The 20,735-nt window shown below is 47.6% G+C and overlaps 1 protein-coding gene across 2 annotated transcripts in view; it reads left to right on the top strand.

The window, feature by feature from the left end:
• The window catches only part of TLN2 (talin 2), a 1,508,116-nt gene that overhangs the window by 921,779 nt on the left and 565,602 nt on the right, over positions 1-20,735 (top strand). For both annotated transcript variants that reach the window (XM_078684194.1, XM_078684193.1), the window contains exon 12: positions 563-626. In XM_078684194.1, coding sequence (XP_078540320.1) covers positions 563-626 — 64 coding nt within the window. The remainder of the gene's footprint in view (positions 1-562; positions 627-20,735) is intronic.

Below are 20,735 nucleotides of genomic sequence, written 5' to 3'. Positions count from 1 at the left end.
GTGGGTCCCACCGGCTCAAATTAAATAGTGACCATATGCAGCTTTTCTTAATGTGATGCTTCAATGTTATTAAATTACAAATTACTGAAAGGTGAAGGCAGCATCTAATTAGTGAGCACTACTGCTGTGGCTCTTTGTGTCCCTGCATTCCTATTCCATTCTTTTGTTGATGAATGGAAGAAATGTTTTGGCAAACAGTTTATAAAAAATATCTAACTTTTTCCAATGTTAGGTAGATGCAGAACAGTAATATTTTAGAATAGTAAAAGAAACAGCTGGTTAAGCATAATAACTATCATTTTCAAGGCTGGCTAAGTGCACACTTTTCTATCCGTTTGGTAAGTAGACAGCTTTGGTATTTAGGAATTTGTGTCTCTCCACTTGGTGAACCATCTAATGTTTCTGAAGGTTGTGGGGAGTAGCCAACATAACCAGTGATAAGACTCTGCCCTTTGAACTGAGTAGGACGTGAGTGTGATGGTTCACCCGTGGCGTGTAGTTTCAGTAAAAACCTAAATGTCTGTTAATTGTGTAGTGATGTTCCCCCTATTCTCTTTTACAGTTTAAAAGAATTCCTGCCTAAAGAATATATTAAACAGAGAGGGTCTGAGAAGAAAATTTTCCAGGTAAGTGGAATCTATGAATGCTGTTATTATAATGCCAACAAAATCATGCATGTGTTCAGTTTTCTGTACTTTGTCATTGAATTTCTCAGATGGAAGCTGAGATTAGCTCCTCAGACATGATGCTCGAAGTAAACCTTCTGTTGTCCGCAATGCCATTGAGGGGTTCTAGACTTTGAAAAGAGGGAAGGATGCAGCTCTTGATGCGTTTTTGCTTCAAAGGTGAACGGAGGCCTCAGGTCTCTTCTAGACTTCAGCCCACTGAATGCCTTTCTGAGGAAGGACTGATTTAAAATGTTCACTGTGGCTCAGATGCTATTAGCTCTGGACCCACTAGACTGGATGGCGTCCTTGGATGTGCAGGATGCTTTTTTCTATTGACTTGTTCCGCAGTCTCACCGGTGCTTCCGGTGGTCCAGGGCAGCCAGGCACACTTCCAATTTTCTGTGATCCCCGTTGGGCGTACCTTGGTCACTTGCGTGTTCACAAAAGTACCAGCAGTGGTCGCTGCCCATATTCAGAGGTCAAGAGTATATGTGTACCTGTATGTCGGTGACAGACTGCTGAAGGCATGTTTGCCACAATAAATGTAATGTAATGTAATGTAAAGATAAACTTATAGAGCGCAGCTATCACTCCAAGGAGCATCCTGGCGCTGATACGGAAACCGGACAAAAGAAGGAAAAAGCCGGTATGCTGCTCATAGGGCAGGGAACTACGGGAATCAAATCAGGGTTTTACACAGTGTGTCTGGGACAGTATAAATCCAGGTTTTAAGAGCTTTTCTGAAGACCAACTCAGAGGCAGTCTGGCGAAGCTGAGAAGGCAATTGATTCCATGCCTTTGATCCCAAGACTCAAGATCCCAAGAAAATCATAGATTACCTCTGGTTGACGGCCGAACTGCTGACATTGTTGGCTTTCACCATCAGTGACCCACAAAAGGTGATGGGAGGATTCCTTGCCATTTGTCTAACCACTTGCAATAATTTGGGATAGCATTCGCACCCGTTGTTTTTTGCCCATCATGCCATCTCAGTTCGCACCCAGCCATATCCAAGTCAGCCTTGACCATGCTCCAGTAGGAACAGTCCAGTCCTAATTGTCAGGCTCAGTCCTTCCTGAACACAAGCAGCCCCAAACCAGTTTCTCCCCAGTTTGGGCTCTTCCAGTCGGGTGTAGCTTGGTTCCAGCGGCACAGTGAGCAGAGGACACATGTTGGGGCATACCCTGGCCAATTGGAGTGTTCCATCAAACAGATAAAAGGACTTGAGAGACATGCTTTCAATTTGTCGGACCACCTACAATTGTTTGGGGTAGCATTGCAACCCATCATTCTTTTGCCCCTCATTCCACCTCAGTTTGGACCAAGCCATATGCTACTCAGTCTTGACCCTACTCCGTTAGGCACTGTCCAGCCCAGACTGCAAGGCCGGGTTCTCCCTAAATCGGAACACAAGCAATCCAAGAGCAGTGCTTAGGCTTATTGTAAGCATTCCTCCGATCATTTTTAATGACCAAACCGATGTGGCATGGTTGGCAAAAGAACGATGGGTCAGAATGCTATACTGAGCAATTGGCAGTGGTAAGACTTATTGCAGGTAATAAATGGTCACGTGCAACCTCATTCTTTGCATTTGAGAGTATTTTACAGTTGAAGCTTTATATGCCCTTAAACCAATCAAACGTATAGTCGGCAAAAAGTCAGCCTTTGTGGATGCCAAAGTGAACTGCATTTATGCACATCAAAATGCACCCAAAAAGGGGATAAAACTCATTATTTTTTATTTTATTTATTTTATTCAAAGTTTTATATAGCACGAACAAGATCCTTACAGATATCAGAGCGCTTCACAATGACAGGGTAGGGGCAATAGGAATGAACAGAGGTAATGGGAGCAATGTAGTAGTCACTAACATGAAAGGATAATAATAACATACATGAAGCATATCAATATACAGTCAGGTAAACAAGTAATATAAGACGGCACAAGTCAATGATCCCACTACAGCGGTGTTCGGGTACACCTTGGGTGTGTTGAAGGCTTATACCAGTGTTTTAGTATAGAGAGAGCACTGAATGGGGGCATCGGGAGGGTGAAACAGTGACCCAACGTGTATCCTATATTGGTCGGTAGTAAGAAAGTAGCGTAGTAGTGTCTCCATCAAGTAGAGGTATAGTGCCAAAGGACAAGGTGAGCATTGACACAAGGCAATGCAGAGTCTCTGATTCAGCACCTATAAGGTTCAGGAGATCTTGGCCAGAAGGATGGTTTTCACCTCTTTCTTGAAGAGTGCAGTGGAGGAGATACGCCTGGTTTCAGGAGGGAGCGCATTCCAGATCCTGGGTGCCATTCCTGAGAAGGAGCGCTTGTAAGTTTTCTCTTTCCGGAATCTACGGGGTTTAAGGAGTAGATTTTTTGAGCTTCTATTGGATCTCGAACCTCCTGATATAGCCAACTTTTGAGCGAGGTAGTTGGGTGCATTGTGGTGCACGGCCGCGTGTGTCATAACTGCAATTTTTAGTTGTATTCTGGCTTCAAAAGGCAGCCATTTTAGGGACTTTAAGTCTGGGGAAATATGCGAATGTTTTCTTGAGCCAGTAATGAGTCTTGCGGCAGCATTCAGGGAGGCTCTTAAGGGTGCTGTTGTGGATAGCGGGAGTCCGCTTAGGGCCACAATTCCGTAGTCTATTCGAGGGATGACTAACGCTTGTACAGCAGTTTGGAAGTCTTCAGCAGGGAGGAAGGGTTTAATTTTCCTCAGTGTGTTGATTTGGAAATTAGCTGCTTTTGTGGCTTTGCTGACGTGCTGCTGCATGTTGAGCTTGGCGTCCAGTGTGATGCCTAGGGATTTTGCTGAGTCCACGATGGTGGGTTGGACATTGAATGCTGTTAGGTTGTTGAGCCATGTTTGGGTGGTGGAAATTTTCGCCGGGGGTGAGATGAGAAGGAATTCAGTTTTCAGAGCATTTAGTTTGAGGTGATTATCGGCTAGCCAAGATTGAGTGTTAATAAGCGTGGAATTCAGATGTTTGATATCTTCCGGGGATTGAAGCTTTAGGTACAGTTGTGTGTCGTCGGCGTACATATGGAATTGGACATTAGAAGCTTGGAGCAAGGTAGCGAGCGGTTCCATGACGAGGTTGAACAATGTGGGGGAGAGGGAGGATCCTTGTGGAACACCTAGATCTGCAGGCACAGGTGAGGATAGCACATTATCGATCTTGAACTTCTGAGACCGGTTGTGAAGGAAGGACGAAAACCATTTGAGAACAGTTCCCGATAGACCCATTCTAGTGCTTAGCAGCTCCAGCAAGTTCTCATGTTTGACCGTGTCAAATGCTGATGAGAGGTCAAGAAGGATGAGGAGGCAGGACTCATTGCGATCAAGAATTTGGAGGGCGTCATCAATTATGTGTGTCATAGCTGTTTCCGTGCTATGTTTCGCTCGGAAGCCTGATTGATGAGAGTTGAGGAGGTCAAATTGGTCAATGTGTCTTGTTAGTTGGAGTTGGACACATTTCTCCAGCAATTTGGCCAGGGTGGGGATATTGGTGATGGGCCGGTAATTGTTTAGGTCAGACGGATCAGCTGTAGGTTTCTTGAGTATAGGCGTGACTTGCCCCACCTTGAGGGAGTCTGGAATGAGGCCTTGTTGCAGGGAGCAGTTGATGATTTTGGTCCAGAGAGGGAGGAGCAAGGGGATGAAGTCTTTTACAGCATTAGCAGGTAGAGGGTCTGTGAGGTGATTAGAGGGCTTCAAGGTGCAGAGCAGTTTGTGTATTGTTTCTTCCGAGTAGGTATCGAAGTACAGCCAAGATGCCATGTTTTTAGGTTGAGTGTTAGCCATTCTGGTGTGGTTGGGGAATCGGCTTACATCCATGATGAGGTCATTTCTTATGTTGTCAGTCTTTAGCTTAAAGAAAGCAGAGAAGTCTTCACAGTGTGGGGTGTCGCTTGTTGTGCTATTTGATTGTAAGGGTTGTGCCTTTGTTTGGGTCTTGATTAGTTCGAACAGTTTTCTTGGCCTGTTTTTTGCTTGGTCCAACTGGCGGCTGAAGAAGTCCAACTTTGTGCGCTTTATTTTCCTGAAGTAGGCATTTCTCTTGTTTTTAAGCCTTTTGAGGTGCAGTGCTGAAGGGTCCGCTCTCCAGGTGCGCTCTGCCATTCGCATCGCACGCCTGTCGTCATTGAGTCTGTCGTCATACCAGGGGTTAGAAGTTTTGGTGGCGACTCTTCAGTTGCAGTGGGGCGACTTCATTGACTAATGTATTCATAGATTCAAGGTAGTGGTCAGTCAGTGATTGAACATCCGAGGCACCTGAGGGGGGAAGGAGGAGATTGCCGATGTGGGGAGGCAGAGTAGAGGGGTTGAGATTCTTCATGTCCCTTTTCCATGTTTTGGATTTGATTGGTTGAGCCGGGTTAGGTTTAACTTTTTCATTGATAAAGAAGGTGATAATGTGGTGATCTGACCAGTCGCAGGGTAGAATCGTCTCCAGTTGTGTAGAATTCTCTTTGGCAATGATGAGATCAAGTATCGAGCCTTTGTCGTGTGTTGGTCTATTGCATATTTGGGTGAGGTCAAGCGCATTAAGGAAAGTTTTGAGACTATTCACCACTGTGTCTTTCTGATCGTTCCAGTGGAGATTGAAGTCACCCAGGTAGACTCGGGTGGTCTGCCGACCGGCATTGGAAGTGATCATGTCCATGAGTTGTTGGGTGAATATGAGATTGTCACCAGGCGGGTGATAGATGAGATGTAAAGCACAAACTAGCATTGTGTGTCTATTCTTTTCTCCCAGTTCAGTCTGGTGATATGCTAATGACAAATTGATGGTATTAAACTGTTCTTCCTTCTCCATAGTCATCACAAAATCATAAATTAGGAAGAAGGTGTCTATACAACAACATTGCCAGATTTACATGAATGAATGAAATGAATGAATGAATGAAAATGAATGAAAAAGAAATTTCTAGAGCGCACTGCGGCCAAGCGGCTTCCTGGCGCTAAGGAACACATCAGTAGCTGCCAAGGGGCCCAGAGGGATTAGCCAGGGAAAGCCTGAAGAAAGAGGAAAGTTTTGAGGGCTTTACGAAAGTGAGAAAAAATAGGGATAGAACGAATGGAGATGGGGAGATTGTTCCAGATCTGGGGGGCCCGCACCGAGAAGCGGGTGCCCCCGGTGCGGGACTTACGGAAGCGGGGGACGTGAAGAAGAGAGAGGGAGGAAGAGCGAAGAGAGCGTTTGGGGGCATGAGACGAAATTAAAGAGTTGATGAAAAGAGGGGCAGTGCGGGCATGCGCCCGAAAAGCCAGACAGGCAAGTTTAAACTGGGATCTGAAATGGACGGGGAGCCAGTGAAGGGTTTTGAGGGCAGGGGTGATGTGGGAAAACTTGGGGAGACGGAGGACAAGACGGGCCGCCTGGTTCTGGATGGCCTGGAGACGGCGAGTTTCGTAGGCGGGAATGCCTACGTACAAGCCGTTTCCATAATCCAGGCGGGATGTAATGAGGGCAGTAATAATGACTTTGAGGGCATCAACAGAAAAAAACCGGGAGATTTTGCGAATGAGGCGGAGGGAAAGGAAACAGGAGGAGACAACGGAACTAATTTGGGCATGCATGGATAGATCATTACTGATCTTGATGCCCAAGGTCCGGACAGAGGGGACAGGGGAAGGGGGAGGGCCAAAGGAAAGGGGCCAGTGAGCTAAAGACCAAGGATTGGAAGGGCCACCAGTGAGAACGAGCTCTGTCTTGTCAGGGTTGAGCTTCAATTGATTGAAGCTCATCCACTGGGAGATGAAGACAAGAGTAGAGCAGAACTTGTGGAGAGAATCCGTGGGGGAAGAGAGATCGAAGACGAGCTGGAGGTCGTCAGCGTAATTATACACTGAGACCCCCAGCTCGAGAAGGGAAAGAATAAGAGGGCAGATATAAAGATTGAAAAGAAGGGGGGAAAGAGAAGAGCCTTGGGGAACCCCACAAGTGACCGGGAGGGGGGGTGCGGAAAAATTAGAGAGGTGAACTGCCTGTGATCTGCCCTCTCTCATATTTGCATTAACTTTGACTTGTTAGGTTTCCTGGCATGAACAGTAGGACTCAACCACTGAGATGCTTCCACTGTGTCACAATAGCTCTCAAGAACTTTTCCAACCCTTCTTAAAGTTGATCATCATTGGTATCCTAAGTACTTTGTGCACCACTGATTTCATAACTCTTCTCAGAACAATCCTATGTTTGAACTTTTTCAATCTTCCTAGCTTATCATTGAAAAGTTCAGGCTGTAGTTGCCACAATCTGAAAAATAGGTGCTAAATGGTTTTAAAACTGTTCCTAGCTTGGCTTGAAGACAGCATCCAAATCAAGTGCTCCCGTTTTTTGGCAACATATATATTGATTCCACTGCCGCCTCATTCTACTTTGTAACACCTCATTCATATGGAACAAAACAAGGTGTATATCTGATGGTCTCCATTTTGAAAACTCTCCTTTCAAAATATATAATACACTTCACAAAACAAAATGGAATATGGAGATCCGGAGGCTGCCATGGCTTGCACACATACATTCAGTTTCCAGTTCACAGAAAATCGGAGGGCCAATAAGCTCATCGGCATCATCAATGTCCACCCCTATAAATATCTGTTCTCTGGCATTATCTGTTGTACAGAGCTCTCCATGTCTAGTAACAACACCACCATATGTCTGACAGTGTTTACAGCAGAATTCCCTGTCCTGTGCCTCCTCGCCTTTTATTTGACGCAATCCCTGCTGCGGCAAGCTTTAGTTCGATGTCCTTTTCTTGCACACTGTTTGCAAAGATTTGCTCGGCGACAATAATTTCCAAAGCTAAGCCCCGTTCCTTTTGAATTTGTATTACCTTAACCCCGGTTAAGGTATTTTAAAATTCTTATCTCATGCATGTGTTTGTTATTCTTTAGTGCAATTGTTATCACACATTTGCTCATGGCATGCACTTCGTCATACTTCTGACTTACCTTTCTTACAAAATGTGCACTCATGTCTGTTCCTTGAGCAATGGTAATGGGGACTTTAATTTTTGGGTTAAAGTTTAATGTCCGATTTCTCTACTTTTTTCAATTACATTCACATAGTTGACTGTCACCTGTAAAGTTCCTACACGTTGCTATGTTAGCTCCCTACTACAAAGCGACGCCAACCACCTCTTAATATATTGTTTCCCAAGTAACGTGTTGTCAGAATGAACCACAGTTTTTACCTGACCACTGCTCCAGACTGCACTCCATGCTTTTTAGGTCTCGGCTAGCCGCGCGGAAGCGCGTCTCCGCCGAGAACCTTTTGTCGGCGTGTGTGCTTCCCAGGAGACAATCCTGGCCGCGCGCATCGCCTTGGAGGCGATTTCAAACTGACACGCGCACACGAACGAGCGTTGTGGCCAGGCGCTGTCTCCTGGGAAGCACACACGCATGCGCATACACACACACAAGCGCCCACGCACGCACATACATACAGAGACACCCGCCCCCCGCACACATACACACATGCGCGCACACACACACTAACTTTTCTGTAACCCCTTTTCGATTAGGGAAATTACTATGCAGGGTACAGCAACACCACCACAATATGAGCTGATTGCAAAGGTGACGTGTGCGGCGCTCTACTATACACCCAAAATACATACGTAAACACAGACCGAGCGCTGGTCAGGTGCAACACATGATGAAACAAGGAGGCCCAATTTACTAAAAAAAACAGTGGCACCGCTAGGTGTAAGTAAGGGAGTAGGAGAGTTTGAGTGAAGTCTCCCGCTCGCACTTTAGAAGTCTCAAAGCAGTGGCGTAACGCCCTCCCCCTCCATATCATCACCAAGGGAAGGCATGAGATAGAATAGGTTCCCCCTGGAAGCAGCACCCTCTGCCCCGCAGAGGCCTATCTACGCCCCGTCTCAAAATGTCAGGAGTTATTACAAAAAAAAACAACAAATGTAATGAAAATATTCAATTTGCGAACCACGTAACAAAACCAACGAGCCGGGAAGGCTCAAGTTAATTCCCGCTGTAGCCACGCAGGAATAAACTGAAACTGACCAGAAACAAAGGTGGGTAAACATTACAAGTTATTGGAACAGGTAGGAAATGAGCATACATTTGTTGTTCGGCGCCTGTACAGCGCACGCAAAGGGAAGGTGCGGGAGACAAGGCGCGCCTGCCCAGGGTCACCGGTTCCCTCCTCCTAGCATTGCAGCGCCCTCCTCTGAGACTTACCCGCGGCAGGTGCACCGACTCCTGGGCGCTCTGCGCCTCTTTGTCCTCGCAGGTGAACTGGCTGAAAACGCAGCAGCCGGCGTCAGTGGCACCAGAGGAAGGTTTGAAACAGGGGAGTCGGTCGCAGAAACGAATCCTTCTCTGCCTCCCCTCCCCTGTGAATACTATTGGCAGGGGAGGTGGCACCAGCCAAGCGCCGCCTCCGAGAGGCGGTCACCCGCCGCAGGCGCACGCCTCTAGGAGAAGGGAAACCAACAAGCTTTGAAATTTGTGAATGGAGCACGCGGCCAGCGAGTGGTCGAGGTGTGACCAGAGGCCCACACACCAACTGATGACCCCCTGGCCCCAGGATCATCTCGTGACAGCTGCAGGACGCGGCTTTTCTCTTTCATTGCCCAAGCTTTTGTGAAATGTAGTTAGGTGATCAGTTAAAGATCGCCTTCTGTATATTTTATTTTTTCTAAAGCCATCATGAATAAACCAGTGCTGCGGTTCCTCTGGGGGGCAGCCAGGCTGGTTAAATGAATCAGAAAGCCCTCGGAGATGGTGTGCCCCCCTCAGTCCATCAGCTCCTGGACAATTATTCAAGGCCCAGCTGCGGGGAAAACAGATGGTGAGTGCGCGTTAGTGATGTGGATTTGGTCGCGCACGCGCCGCCGCCACGAGCAGCCAGCCCATGAAATGCTCCACACAAGAGCGCGTTTGGGCAGGGGCGCCATTTGCAAGCCAGATGCTGGCAATTTTCAGAGCCAGCTAAGGCGTCCATAAAAGGAAGGAAGACAAATATTCTTACGCAGAAGTAACATTTACACAGATCCTTGTTTGGGCTCAGGCAAAGTGGCGCAGGAGTTTAACTTTTTGGAGTGGTGAATTAAACTGTTCTTTCGTGGGTTTGGCACCGTGCAATGGATACGGCCACAGACACCACCACTCCCATGCACACACGGACACCACCACTCCCATGCACACACGGACACCACCACTCCCATGCACACACGGACACCACCACTCCCATGCACACACGGACACCACCACTCCCATGCACACACGGACACCACCACTCCCATGCACACACGGACACCACCACTCCCATGCACACACGGACACCACCACTCCCATGCACACACGGACACCACCACTCCCATGCACACACAGACACCCCCACTGCCATGCACACACAGACACCCCCACTGCCATGCACACACGGACACCCCCACTGCCATGCACACACGGACACCACCACTGCCATGCACACACGGACACCACCACTCCCATGCACACACGGACACCACCACTGCCATGCACACACGGACAACACCCGTGCTTAATTTGTAAAAAAAAATGCCAGGGCTTTCATTTGTAAAAAATTAAGTGAAAGGGCACTCGTCAGGAGGCTACTGTAGTTTGGTATACACATTACGCGACTTTGAGCTATTGGCATTGTAAATGACAATGACTTTTATTTATGTTTTGGTTTTTAAAACATAAATAAAAGACCTTGTCATTTACAATGTCAAGACCTTAAACTCGCGTTCATTTACAATGCTAATAGCTCTAACTTTTGCAATGCCGAGACCGTTGCATTGTAAATGCTTGTTCTCTTATGGTTTCCCTGTTGCTGTCACAGATTGTACCACATTTTCCTCTTATACTAAAGGTGCTAGCTGTTACTTCCAAAAACACCCTCTATGGCCATCAGGCTCGTTTCCTAGAGACCACCTCTTTGACCTTGAAAGCTTAACGTGATTGGCTGGCAAGTCTCTCCAATGCCCTAACGTAATGCAGATGCTATGTGAACGCACGCAGACTGCAGTGGGCATCCAAAGAGGGCCCAGTTAGGTCTCCCATATCTCAGAGATGTTCATTGGCCTTGGAATGAATCGGGGGGGCCCTGAAGCATTTGCCGGTCTCAAAAGTATTGCCCACCCCGCACCCCCGCGCTGCAGGTGCTTGTGTGACGCCCCTGCAGACTCCTACTTTAACACTGACAGAAGTCCTCGTCACCACACGTAGGTTTTGTGGACGACATATAACGTGCCTGATGTTGCCTGGAGTTTATATAACATGCCTGCTTCTCGTTACACATACTTGCCTTATATGAACAAAACATCTTCTGGTCAGCGTTTGACCTGACTAGATGAAAGCGCAGCAGCGAGCAGGGTCATATGGCGCCTTGCGCTTTTGAGTCGTTGTTTAAAACCCTTCCACCACTCCTCCCCTCCGCACTGTCGGCCTGGCACGCTCTGACACTCCTTCCCAAAATGTTGCACTTTTAGATGCAGAGACAGATTGATGTTCACGTTTTATTGCAGCGTGAACGCGCTAGAGCCAGCAGGAGACGTTCTACCTGCCAAAGAGCAATTCCACACAGCTGCAGCATTGACCCACAATAACATTCGAATCATAACGTACACAACAGCTGATGGAACGATATGCCAGATGCCTGGAATATGCAGTAACAGAGAAAACCTATCACAACACCTCGTCTCTGTCTTTGAGCCCTTCCTTGCTGACCTAAGGGGCAGCAGCTGTTCAGGCCTTTGTGGGAGGAGTGAGCAGAGAGTCAGAAAAGGAGAAGCAAGGGTTAGAGGAGAAATACACATTGTAATTAAAGAGAAGGGAAGACATGGTTAATCAGGACCTTAGGGGGGCATTTGAGGGCCTGGCCAGCCTATAAGAACCTTGCCCTCCGCCCTCCCCAAATGAATGAGGCACGTGGCACAGTATAGAGGTGCTGAAGTTCAGAAATTGAATAAGAAGTAAAAATGCATTACATTTTTTTTTCTTGCTACATAAGTCATTGTGACACGGTGCGAGACCTGAAAGTCGCACACATGATACGTTGTTATTGCATGAGCCTTTGAAGGAGGAAAAGGACCTGTAGTGTCCTTTGTGCCTCCATTCCCTGTGTGTCTGAGCTGGTGTCTGCAATCTGAGAGGAAATGATGTCATAGAACGCTAAATACTCATTCAAAACCGAAGTAGAACGCTGTGACAGTCAACACCTAATTAGTTCGAAATGTGTCAAATTCGAAAAACAAGCCTGCGATTTTAAGAAAATAAGTGATACCGAGCTGAGCATAAATAATAATAATATTGAGCTTATAGAGCGCTCAGTAACGCCATCACGGCGTGTCCCCGCGCTGAAGCTGTCCCAGGAAAAGCAGCAGACAGAAAAAAAACCAGGATCTAAGCAGTGTATAGATGTGTTTTAAGTAAGGTTCTAAACCGTGTTTCACTGCTCTCCAGTCTCAGAGCAGGGGGGAGTTTGTTCCATTGTTGAGCTGCATGGAGCGCAAAGGAGCGTCCGCCCATTCTAGCCTTCCTAATCCTGGGGACTGTCAGCAGTCCGGTACCCTCCGAACGGAGGGTCCTAGTAGGTTCATATCGGCTGACTAGATCCTTTAGGTAAGTTGGAGACCTGTCCCAGACGATACGGTGACAGAAAAGGAGGCACTTAAACAGCACACGTTTCTTCACAGGTAGCCAATGAAGCGCATCCAGCGCCATTTTCGAGCTGGCTCTCCTGGGTCTTCTTAACACCAGCATCAATACTGACAAACCAATGTCCCCTGTGACACAATGAAGACACTTGACTAGCTGGAAACTATTTATTCCATCTGCCAATGGTCACAAGCGGAGTATTGCAAACAAGCATTTGCAATACAATACGTCTCACATTTACGAGAGTTTGAGCAATTAGAATTTACAATACCAATAGCTTAAACTTTCGCAAATGCGTGACCTTTTGCATTGCAAATATTTGTTGTGTCAAATAGCTTCATACCGCTATTTCACCTTAGTGGAGGATGCACCCCTTTCTTTAGACAAGCGTGTGTGGCCAACATTAAAGTGAAACTGCGGCATGGGGGCTTTGACAACAAAAAGCATATGTTCTGTTTGGTGTTTGAGACACTTAAAATTAATAAACTACAATGCTTTGATAGACAAATGCTTTTTTTTTTGTAAAAACACCCCATGCCGTGCTTTCACTTTAATAGTGGCGCACACCATTCTTGTCTAAAGAAAGGGGCACGGCCAAAGTTAACGTGAAAGCGCTGTATGGGCAGTAGTAAACAATGATTTTTTTTTTATAAATAAGCACGGTCACTATACTTAAAGTGGACCTCACTGCTAAAATAAATAAACACTGCTGCTATAGTTAAAGCAGACCGCCATTAGTAATTAAAACTAGCATTTTCAGTGCAATAGGTCTCGCATTTACGTGAGTTTGAGCTATTAACATGACAATGCCTTTTATTTTTATTTTCGTTTTTAAAACATAAATAAAAGGCATTGTCATTTACAATGCCAATATCTTAAGCTCGCGTAAATGCGAGACCTGTTGCATTGCAAATGCTTGCTTTCTATGCTTTCAAGGGCGAGGCAGAGTGATTTGTTGGGGTGTGTATATCAACTTCTAATTTTTATAACGCCGGGTGTGGAGTTCCGAATACACGCGTTAATGTGAAGTATTTTATTGTTTGTCATGGTGTTATAAAGACACGTTGTTATATTGACTAAGCAGTGTGCCATTTTCGGGTGTAAGTGTGATCCTGCCTCCTCAGGCCCCCCTGGTGCCATCTCAGCAGCACAGGAATTCTCAGGTTCCCAAGGCAGGATGAGGCACACAGTCTGGGCGGGACTGGGGCACAGGTCGGCCTGGAGCGCAGAACAGCCTCCGTAGTAGAATAAGACGGAACGGAAGAGACGCGGGAGCGAGACGCCGTGAGCGTGCACGTTGCCGTGCCCTGCAGCTCGTGCCAGTGGCGGCGCATGCGGTGTTCGCTCGCTGTGTTGGAGTACTGCTGCACGGCTTGTGAGGCTATGGGAGGGGGCTGCCAAAGCTAAAAAAAAAACAGCCCCTGCACGCCATGCTGCATGCCGGAGGAGCCTCCCTGCTCGAGAAGAGCTACCAGGAGGCCATCAAGACGGGTGAGTAGCCACACTGCAGTGTCTGCGAGCGCCGCGCGCTACTTCTGCTTGAGTCTCTCCTTTTGCCTCTCTCCTTGAGCAGGCTCTATGTCTGTGGTGGTTTCTTTGCTCCCTTGTAGGTGACAATATATTCTGCTCTTCCACCCAAGACCATGCTTGTCGTGTAGTCATTGAATGGTGCGCGACCCGATCTCATTCAGCATACTGCCATGAAGCTTTCAAGAGAGACACGAGAGCGGGGCGACGTGGATGTGCAAAGGCACTTTTAAGCGGGACTCAATAAAAAACAGAAATGGCAGTCTCAACTGCAAAATAACCGCTCTGAAGTTCGGCCACCATGGATCATTTTGCTAACTCTGTGTACGAAGCTTTCTTTTAAAAGTTTCGAAATGCTGAGGGGGGAGGGAGGGGGGTCTGAAGGCGCCGCTGACCGCAAATGCAACAAGAAATCGGAGCCGGGGATGTGCACGGCGCGGCGCGGGGCTGGACGTGCACGTTCGCGCACCCAAATCTGCACGAAAAGCTCGTAACACCCTCTTGTCCCGAATTCCCCCGAGACGGCTGACTAAAGTTGTCGAACTGGAGCATCCTATCGGATGCACTCCAGCTCGACCTAAAAATTGGCGTCATGCTGTGACGTAGTAGGTGGCATAGGGGGAAATCATTGAACTAAAATAGTGCTCCAGCCAAGATAAAGCAGACCTTGTAACAAGACGAGTAAAAGGTCGAGTCTTTATGGGAGGTTACAAATGTAGACAAGGCGGAACCAAGTAGGGACTAACAGTTTATTCAGGAATGAAAAGCAACAATTTCGCAAGAACGCTGACAGGAGCGAATTAAAGAAGATGGGCGGGACATGGGCTTCGCAGAGAAGCGCATGCGCTGCCCAGGCTCTACCTAAAAAGCACACAAACGCTTCACATATAAATGAATCCTACACTAAGTAAATCTGTAAAAGACTCAACTTACAAAAATAATGCAACTACCTAACTGTTTTGAAAACATAACTGGGGCCTCCAGAAGATATGTCACTCTAAAGAGGTTCCAGAAACCCTGATGTTTACCTATATTCATCTTCAAAGACTGGAAACAACCCGCCTGCAGCTATTTATAACACCACAAATCAAATAACCAAAAAACTAGACCCAAATAAAATGCCCTTCGGACTGAAGAATCATGCTTCGACAAAATAACTCCTCTCCCACATTGAGAGAGGCAACTATCAAGCTCCATGAAGAAACTCCCTACAGGCGGGAGACCAAATGGCTTTTAAAGGACCTCCCTTCTTCTGCTAAGGACCCCACTTTAACTATTTGTCCCTCATATGCATTTGCCTGAAAAAAGTACTTCTTATAAAACACACACACCACCTCAGGAGGTGTTTGCCTGTTGTTTAGTTGTGTGTTATTGGACTTGGCCTTTTTTTGCAGGGTCATTGTGAGAAGTTGGCCTGATAGGTGATGTTTCCAATTCTGGAACCACCTCTTATCAGACCAAACAATCCCTTATGGTGTCTGGTTGTAAGTCAACCTTATTAGACAAGCTATCCTAGGGGTAGCATGGACTAAGCAGCCTAAAGGCTTAACTTAAGAGGTCGTGTTAAGCGAGCTGTTTTACCACATACAATCCTGTAATATCAAATGAAAGGACACCACACAAGTATATATTATAAAAATATATGTGTTTATTACTAAAAACAATCCTCAGTATTCTTTATGAATAAAGGGGCACAAGCGTTAAATCAAAAGCACTGTTTAAACATACAAGTTGCACAATTATGGATGAGGGCGGGTGGCCACTCAAACCATATACTAAACAAGTGGTATAAGAGATGCCACTCGAGCAGTGGTTAGGCCTAGGGCCTAGGGAATCGCTGGGAGCAGTCAGGACAAGCAATGCTGAAGTCGGGAATGGCCCTCGGGATTCGGGAGATGTGCGGAAAGCGCACGCATGCACCAATGTTAACCAATGGTGCGTAAAAGTCATAAAGTTAAAGTTTAAGGACACTTCCGCTGGACCTAGAGGAACAAAACTTAACACACAGACCCTAGAGGTGTGCACCAGTGTGGGAACACCGGCGGAGCAAAGTTACCTCACCCACAGGAAGTGGGTGCACAGGGTCGAAGTGGCGTCGGGTTTTGACACGCAGGCTCTTGGTGCTTGAAGCTGAAAGGGCTGCAGGCGGGTTAAAGATGAAGTGTCCGGTGGAGTCCAAGGGTGGACTCAAGTCGAAGGGTACCTGAAAGCAGAGGGGACAGAGTCTGGGTCACTCAGCAGTGACCAGGGTGGAACCAGGACGGAACCAGGCAATGTCGGGCGCAATCAGGTGGTCGTCGAGGAGCTTCTCTCCGCTGTCACGTGGGCTCTGGGGCATCTGCGACGTCCAGGAGCAGGTCACGATCTGTCCCACGCAGGCTCTCACCGTCGGTGCAGTCGGCTTCAAGTTTGGAGCAAACAACACTTGGCAAGAGCAATCCACGCGGGATCGGAAGATTGCTTCTCACTCGGACCAGGAAGGTCAGAGTCGGGGCTCCTTTTCAGGGGAGCTGGTGTGGATCTGGAGCAACCAGATTCACGAGTCTTCTTAGTAGTTTCGTCGGCACAGGGACCACTAGCCAGCTGGCAAGTGACCGGGCCAACGCGTTGAGCCAAATAGAGCAGAAGGGCCCCACGCAGCACTCGTCGAGTGTGGAGGGCTGAACTTCGGCTCAGGAGTAGCTCAGGGTGGGGGCTTCTCAAACCCCGGTGCACAGCTTCGAGGGTCACTCGTGGGCTGCACGGTCAGCGTCTCGTGGTCAATTCAAGATGGCGTACCCCACGCTTCCGGTCGCCTCCACGGGTCTCAGCTCTGCAGGGACTGTGGATCGGGCTGTTGGAAGGCAGGCAAGCTTGATCTCGTCGGTCTCAGTCGCTCGAGTTCCGGCGGGAACTGCAACTAAGTAGACGTCGAGGGCTGGATGGTGCCTGCTGCTGCAGGGTGGTCACTCCTTGACCACAAGGGAGATTCTTCGGGCTTCCACGTTGAGATGGAGGTCCAAGGGTCCAGAGTTTCGTTTCTAATGTTTCTTCCAGGAAATCTGATGTGCATTGGCACTGCTCCCACTCTTATTCCAATCTGGGGGGCGTGATTACCTGCTAGGTCCACCCCTATGGGTGGGACCCAGGAAGGGGGTGGATACACCCCTTTCCTTTGATCCAGGCCGCCCTGGCACGAGGGCTGGAGTGCCCCAGAACCGGTTTGGCCGGATTATGCAAGGGGCAGCCTTGTGCGCCCCAGGCAGTGTCTGGTTTCTTTCAGACCTCCCTGCTACAATCCACTATCTCCTGTCTGGAGGGTGGTGACACCCTCCTGTGACAGGAAACCCTTTGTCCAGGACCCATTTGGTTGAGTTTCGGTCAACTGCAGGGGTCCAGACATTTGTCTGTGGCAGAGGCATCCATTTTGTGGATCTAAGGTCTTTGGAGAAATCAACCGCATTTAAGCAAAGTAACATGTCTTACCCCTCTAGAGGGGTGGAATGCTATCCCCGTCGCCAGAACTGGCGAGGGGATAGTATTCCAAATCGTATGACACCTTACACGACATGTTTTGATAAAGCCAAACCAGAGTTGCTATATAACCGCGAGGATTATAAGGCACTTAAGAGTATATGGTATGGCGTTATCCTGAAACAGCTTAGGGAGTTGTTCCCGACAGCTGCAGACAGGCTCAGCTCATGCTAGAGCTCCATCTCACATGAAACCACGCACTCTGCCTCCAGGATTGATGAGGCCTTCCATAGGAGTGGCTCACAGGTTAATATGTGTCCAGATATAGGTTTAGATATAGGTATACTATATCTAAGCAAGGGGTGATTACACCACCTTACCCCAGCTGAGTGATCAGCCAGTTGTGTCAATTTAAGAACCAGCCAGGGGTGGCAAAAGATATGCTGCAGCCCCTGGTAGGCCTTGGTGGCCCCTATGCCCTGGGCCCCTATAGTGCATTATACAGGGGCTGACAAGGAGTCCATTTCCAATTGTGGTATGTACCTAGGGTACATGGAATCCATTTTACAGAGAGAGCAGATGGCCTGGGGCCCTGATTAGCAGGGAACCAGGTCAACTAAGTCAAAAAACCAGCTAAACACAGGCAAAAAATCCGGGGTAACCATAGTCAGGTAGCCACCTTCCTACAGTCATCCTTAGATTATTATTATTATAGCCATTTGTTGTGCGCAACAAATCATTCCCAGGGGGATCTCTCGGCGTCAGAGTAACAGTCACCTAAAAAGATGTTTTCCTTTTGTTGCTATACCCGTTTTCGTCGGCATTAGGACTCTGCACCTTTTCCCTGCTAACCAGTGGTAAAGTGCATGCACTGTCTTCCTGGGAAAATTGTCGTACACCTGGTTCGTACATTACATTTACTGGTACATCCCTAGTAAATGGAACTACAGGAACCAAGTGCCTTAAATGAAATATTACTAGTGGGCTTCAACGCTCATTGTGTCACCCACTAAACTATTGTGTTAAAACATGTCTCAGGCCTGCCACTGCAGCCTCTAGTGCAATTTTAAACTGACATATCGACCTGGTCAAATAAACATTTTGCCAGGTCTAAACCATCCTTTGTAATGCATATAAGTCTCCCCTAAGGTAAGCCCTAAAGGTGCAAAGTAGGACGTGTGCTTTAAGTTTTACATGTCCTGGGAGTGAAAAACGGTTAATGGAAGTATTTACTGTTGTAAGGCCTATCTCTCCCATTGACTAACACTGAGTTACCTTATTATATTTAATAAATGCTAACTCTGGATTGGGATAGGTATATGCTGTTTAGACTCAAATGAGTTGAAATTTAAAATCCTTTTAATGAAGAAGTCGGATTTTAAGTCACAATTCTGGAACAGCCTTATTTAGAAAGTTGACCTTTTCTTGTCCTAACCATTTGTGCCTTCTGCCAGTTCCTAGGTCACATGACTGTGAATGGCTTTGCAGTTGAGGTTTGTGTATCCCTCCCAGACAGCGATACAAAGGGGACTAGATGTGGGCAGGGGGACCATCCTGACAGGATGGCTTAGGGTGAAGTTGTGCCATTCCCCACTTTAATTTCAACGGTCTTGCTTCCAGCATAAACAAAGTCCCCTGACACTAGCCTTTTGTCACCTCAGACTTTTTTGTGCCCAGACAGGGAAAGGAGAAGAACTTTCCAGAACCAGATGCAGTGATAGAATAGGGAATCCCCCCGTACATAGGCTGTTGCCATATATAAATATTGGACCTGTGGAGCTACTTTTCAAGACATGCCTGGACCTGTGGACATTACAGAGGAAAGCACTGCTCTGCTGCCAGAGGACTACCCTGCTGCTTGAGGCATGTCTTGATGTCTGAGAGGGGAGGCTGTACCTGCTTACCTTCATCCTACGCAAGCCTGAGCGATTCCAAGTTCAGGTGGCTGACCTCATGTCTGAGATATGGGGACATAACAAACTCCAAGGCCTTCTTGCAGCTGCCCATCTGACCTGAAACTAAAATGCGTGCACCCTGCTGGCCTCTGCTGGAGTGATTCCTTGATCCCCACAAGAGGTGCCATTCAAAGTCTTGAACCCTTCGCTGGCATCAGAGTGTACTCTTCGAAAAGTTGTAATCCTGAAATTTGGCCTCTTCTCAACTGGGAACGGACCACTCACTCCGAGACTTTGTTCTCCATGATCACCGCCAATGGGAAGCCCCGGTGAGACCTTCTATTCATGCACAATGACTGCCAGCAATGAGTGTCAATGCAAGATCTGCGCACGTGTTACAGCAAAGAGAACCCGTGGTGACCACCAACCCAAAAATCCATCAACAACGTTGTGGCATCTGACCGGCGCTCCACTCTACCACGACACCCATGCCACCCGGTCTGCTGTGTGCAATACAGCGGCAACCATATGCAGCGCTCTCCCTGCTCCTCGTGACCTCACCCACCACGACTGGAACCAACCCGGTCCCTTTATCCGATCCGAGCTCCATCGCGGTCAGCCTAAAGTGGCACTTTGTTCTTTAAGGCACTAAATGTACAGGCTAATTTAGTGACTTTTGTGGTTCACCATGACTAGAATTAGGTTTGTTGCCTGAGTGGGGCTTCCACCCTCCTCAAACCAATAACCAGATTTCTTACAGGTGTCAAGAACCCATGTCAATACTTGCCCCTGCTTTCCCTGGAGGATACCTAGAAAGCACAATTGTCAAGTCCTCCTGGTGCAAAGTCATCCTTGTGCCCTGGGCCCACCAACCCCTTTTTTGCTGGCTTGAACTGGCAGTAAGTGACTGGGACTGTCCCTGGGCTCTGCTTAACCAGGCCCAGGGCTCTGCTAAAAACACACTTAGAATACAGTGAAAACACCTACATGCACTAGGGTACAGTATGGGTTAGGGTACCCCTATGATTGGCATGGCCTACCCTGTAAGGCTCTAGTACATTATAGGGCTGGGGGATCAAAACTACCTTTAAGTCCCTAGTATATAATAGAGCATGGATGGTTTGAGGCCAGCAGCCCTTTCTGCACCTGCATTTGTGTACTGCCGAGGACTGAGGTCAGTTTAAAAGCAGGCCATTGTTGCAGGTCTGCTTTTAAAATGCAGATTGTGCCCAAACTCACCTATGGTGTTTGAGGCACTTAAAATTAATAACCTACAATGATTTGGCATATTAGGTACCCCAGGGTCTCCCTAGGTGTCCCAGTGGTTGGGGGGGGGGGGCGGTATTTTTTAGGAGGACCCTTATACAATAGGTTTGATGTGCCTTGGGTTTAGTGAAATTGCACATTTCACTCCCCACATTGTAGTAAAGTGCTTCCCAAAATTGACCTTTGTGCTAGGAGCAGTAATATATTTTTGCATATTCAGAGCCCCTAAAGTCTCCCCTAGGTGTTCCAGTGTTGAGGGTCCTGTAGAT

The sequence above is a fragment of the Lissotriton helveticus genome, chromosome 3_2, assembly GCF_964261635.1.
Source record: "Lissotriton helveticus chromosome 3_2, aLisHel1.1, whole genome shotgun sequence".
Taxonomy (NCBI): Eukaryota; Metazoa; Chordata; class Amphibia; order Caudata; family Salamandridae; genus Lissotriton; species Lissotriton helveticus.
This window is presented reverse-complemented; position numbering and strand designations above follow the sequence as displayed.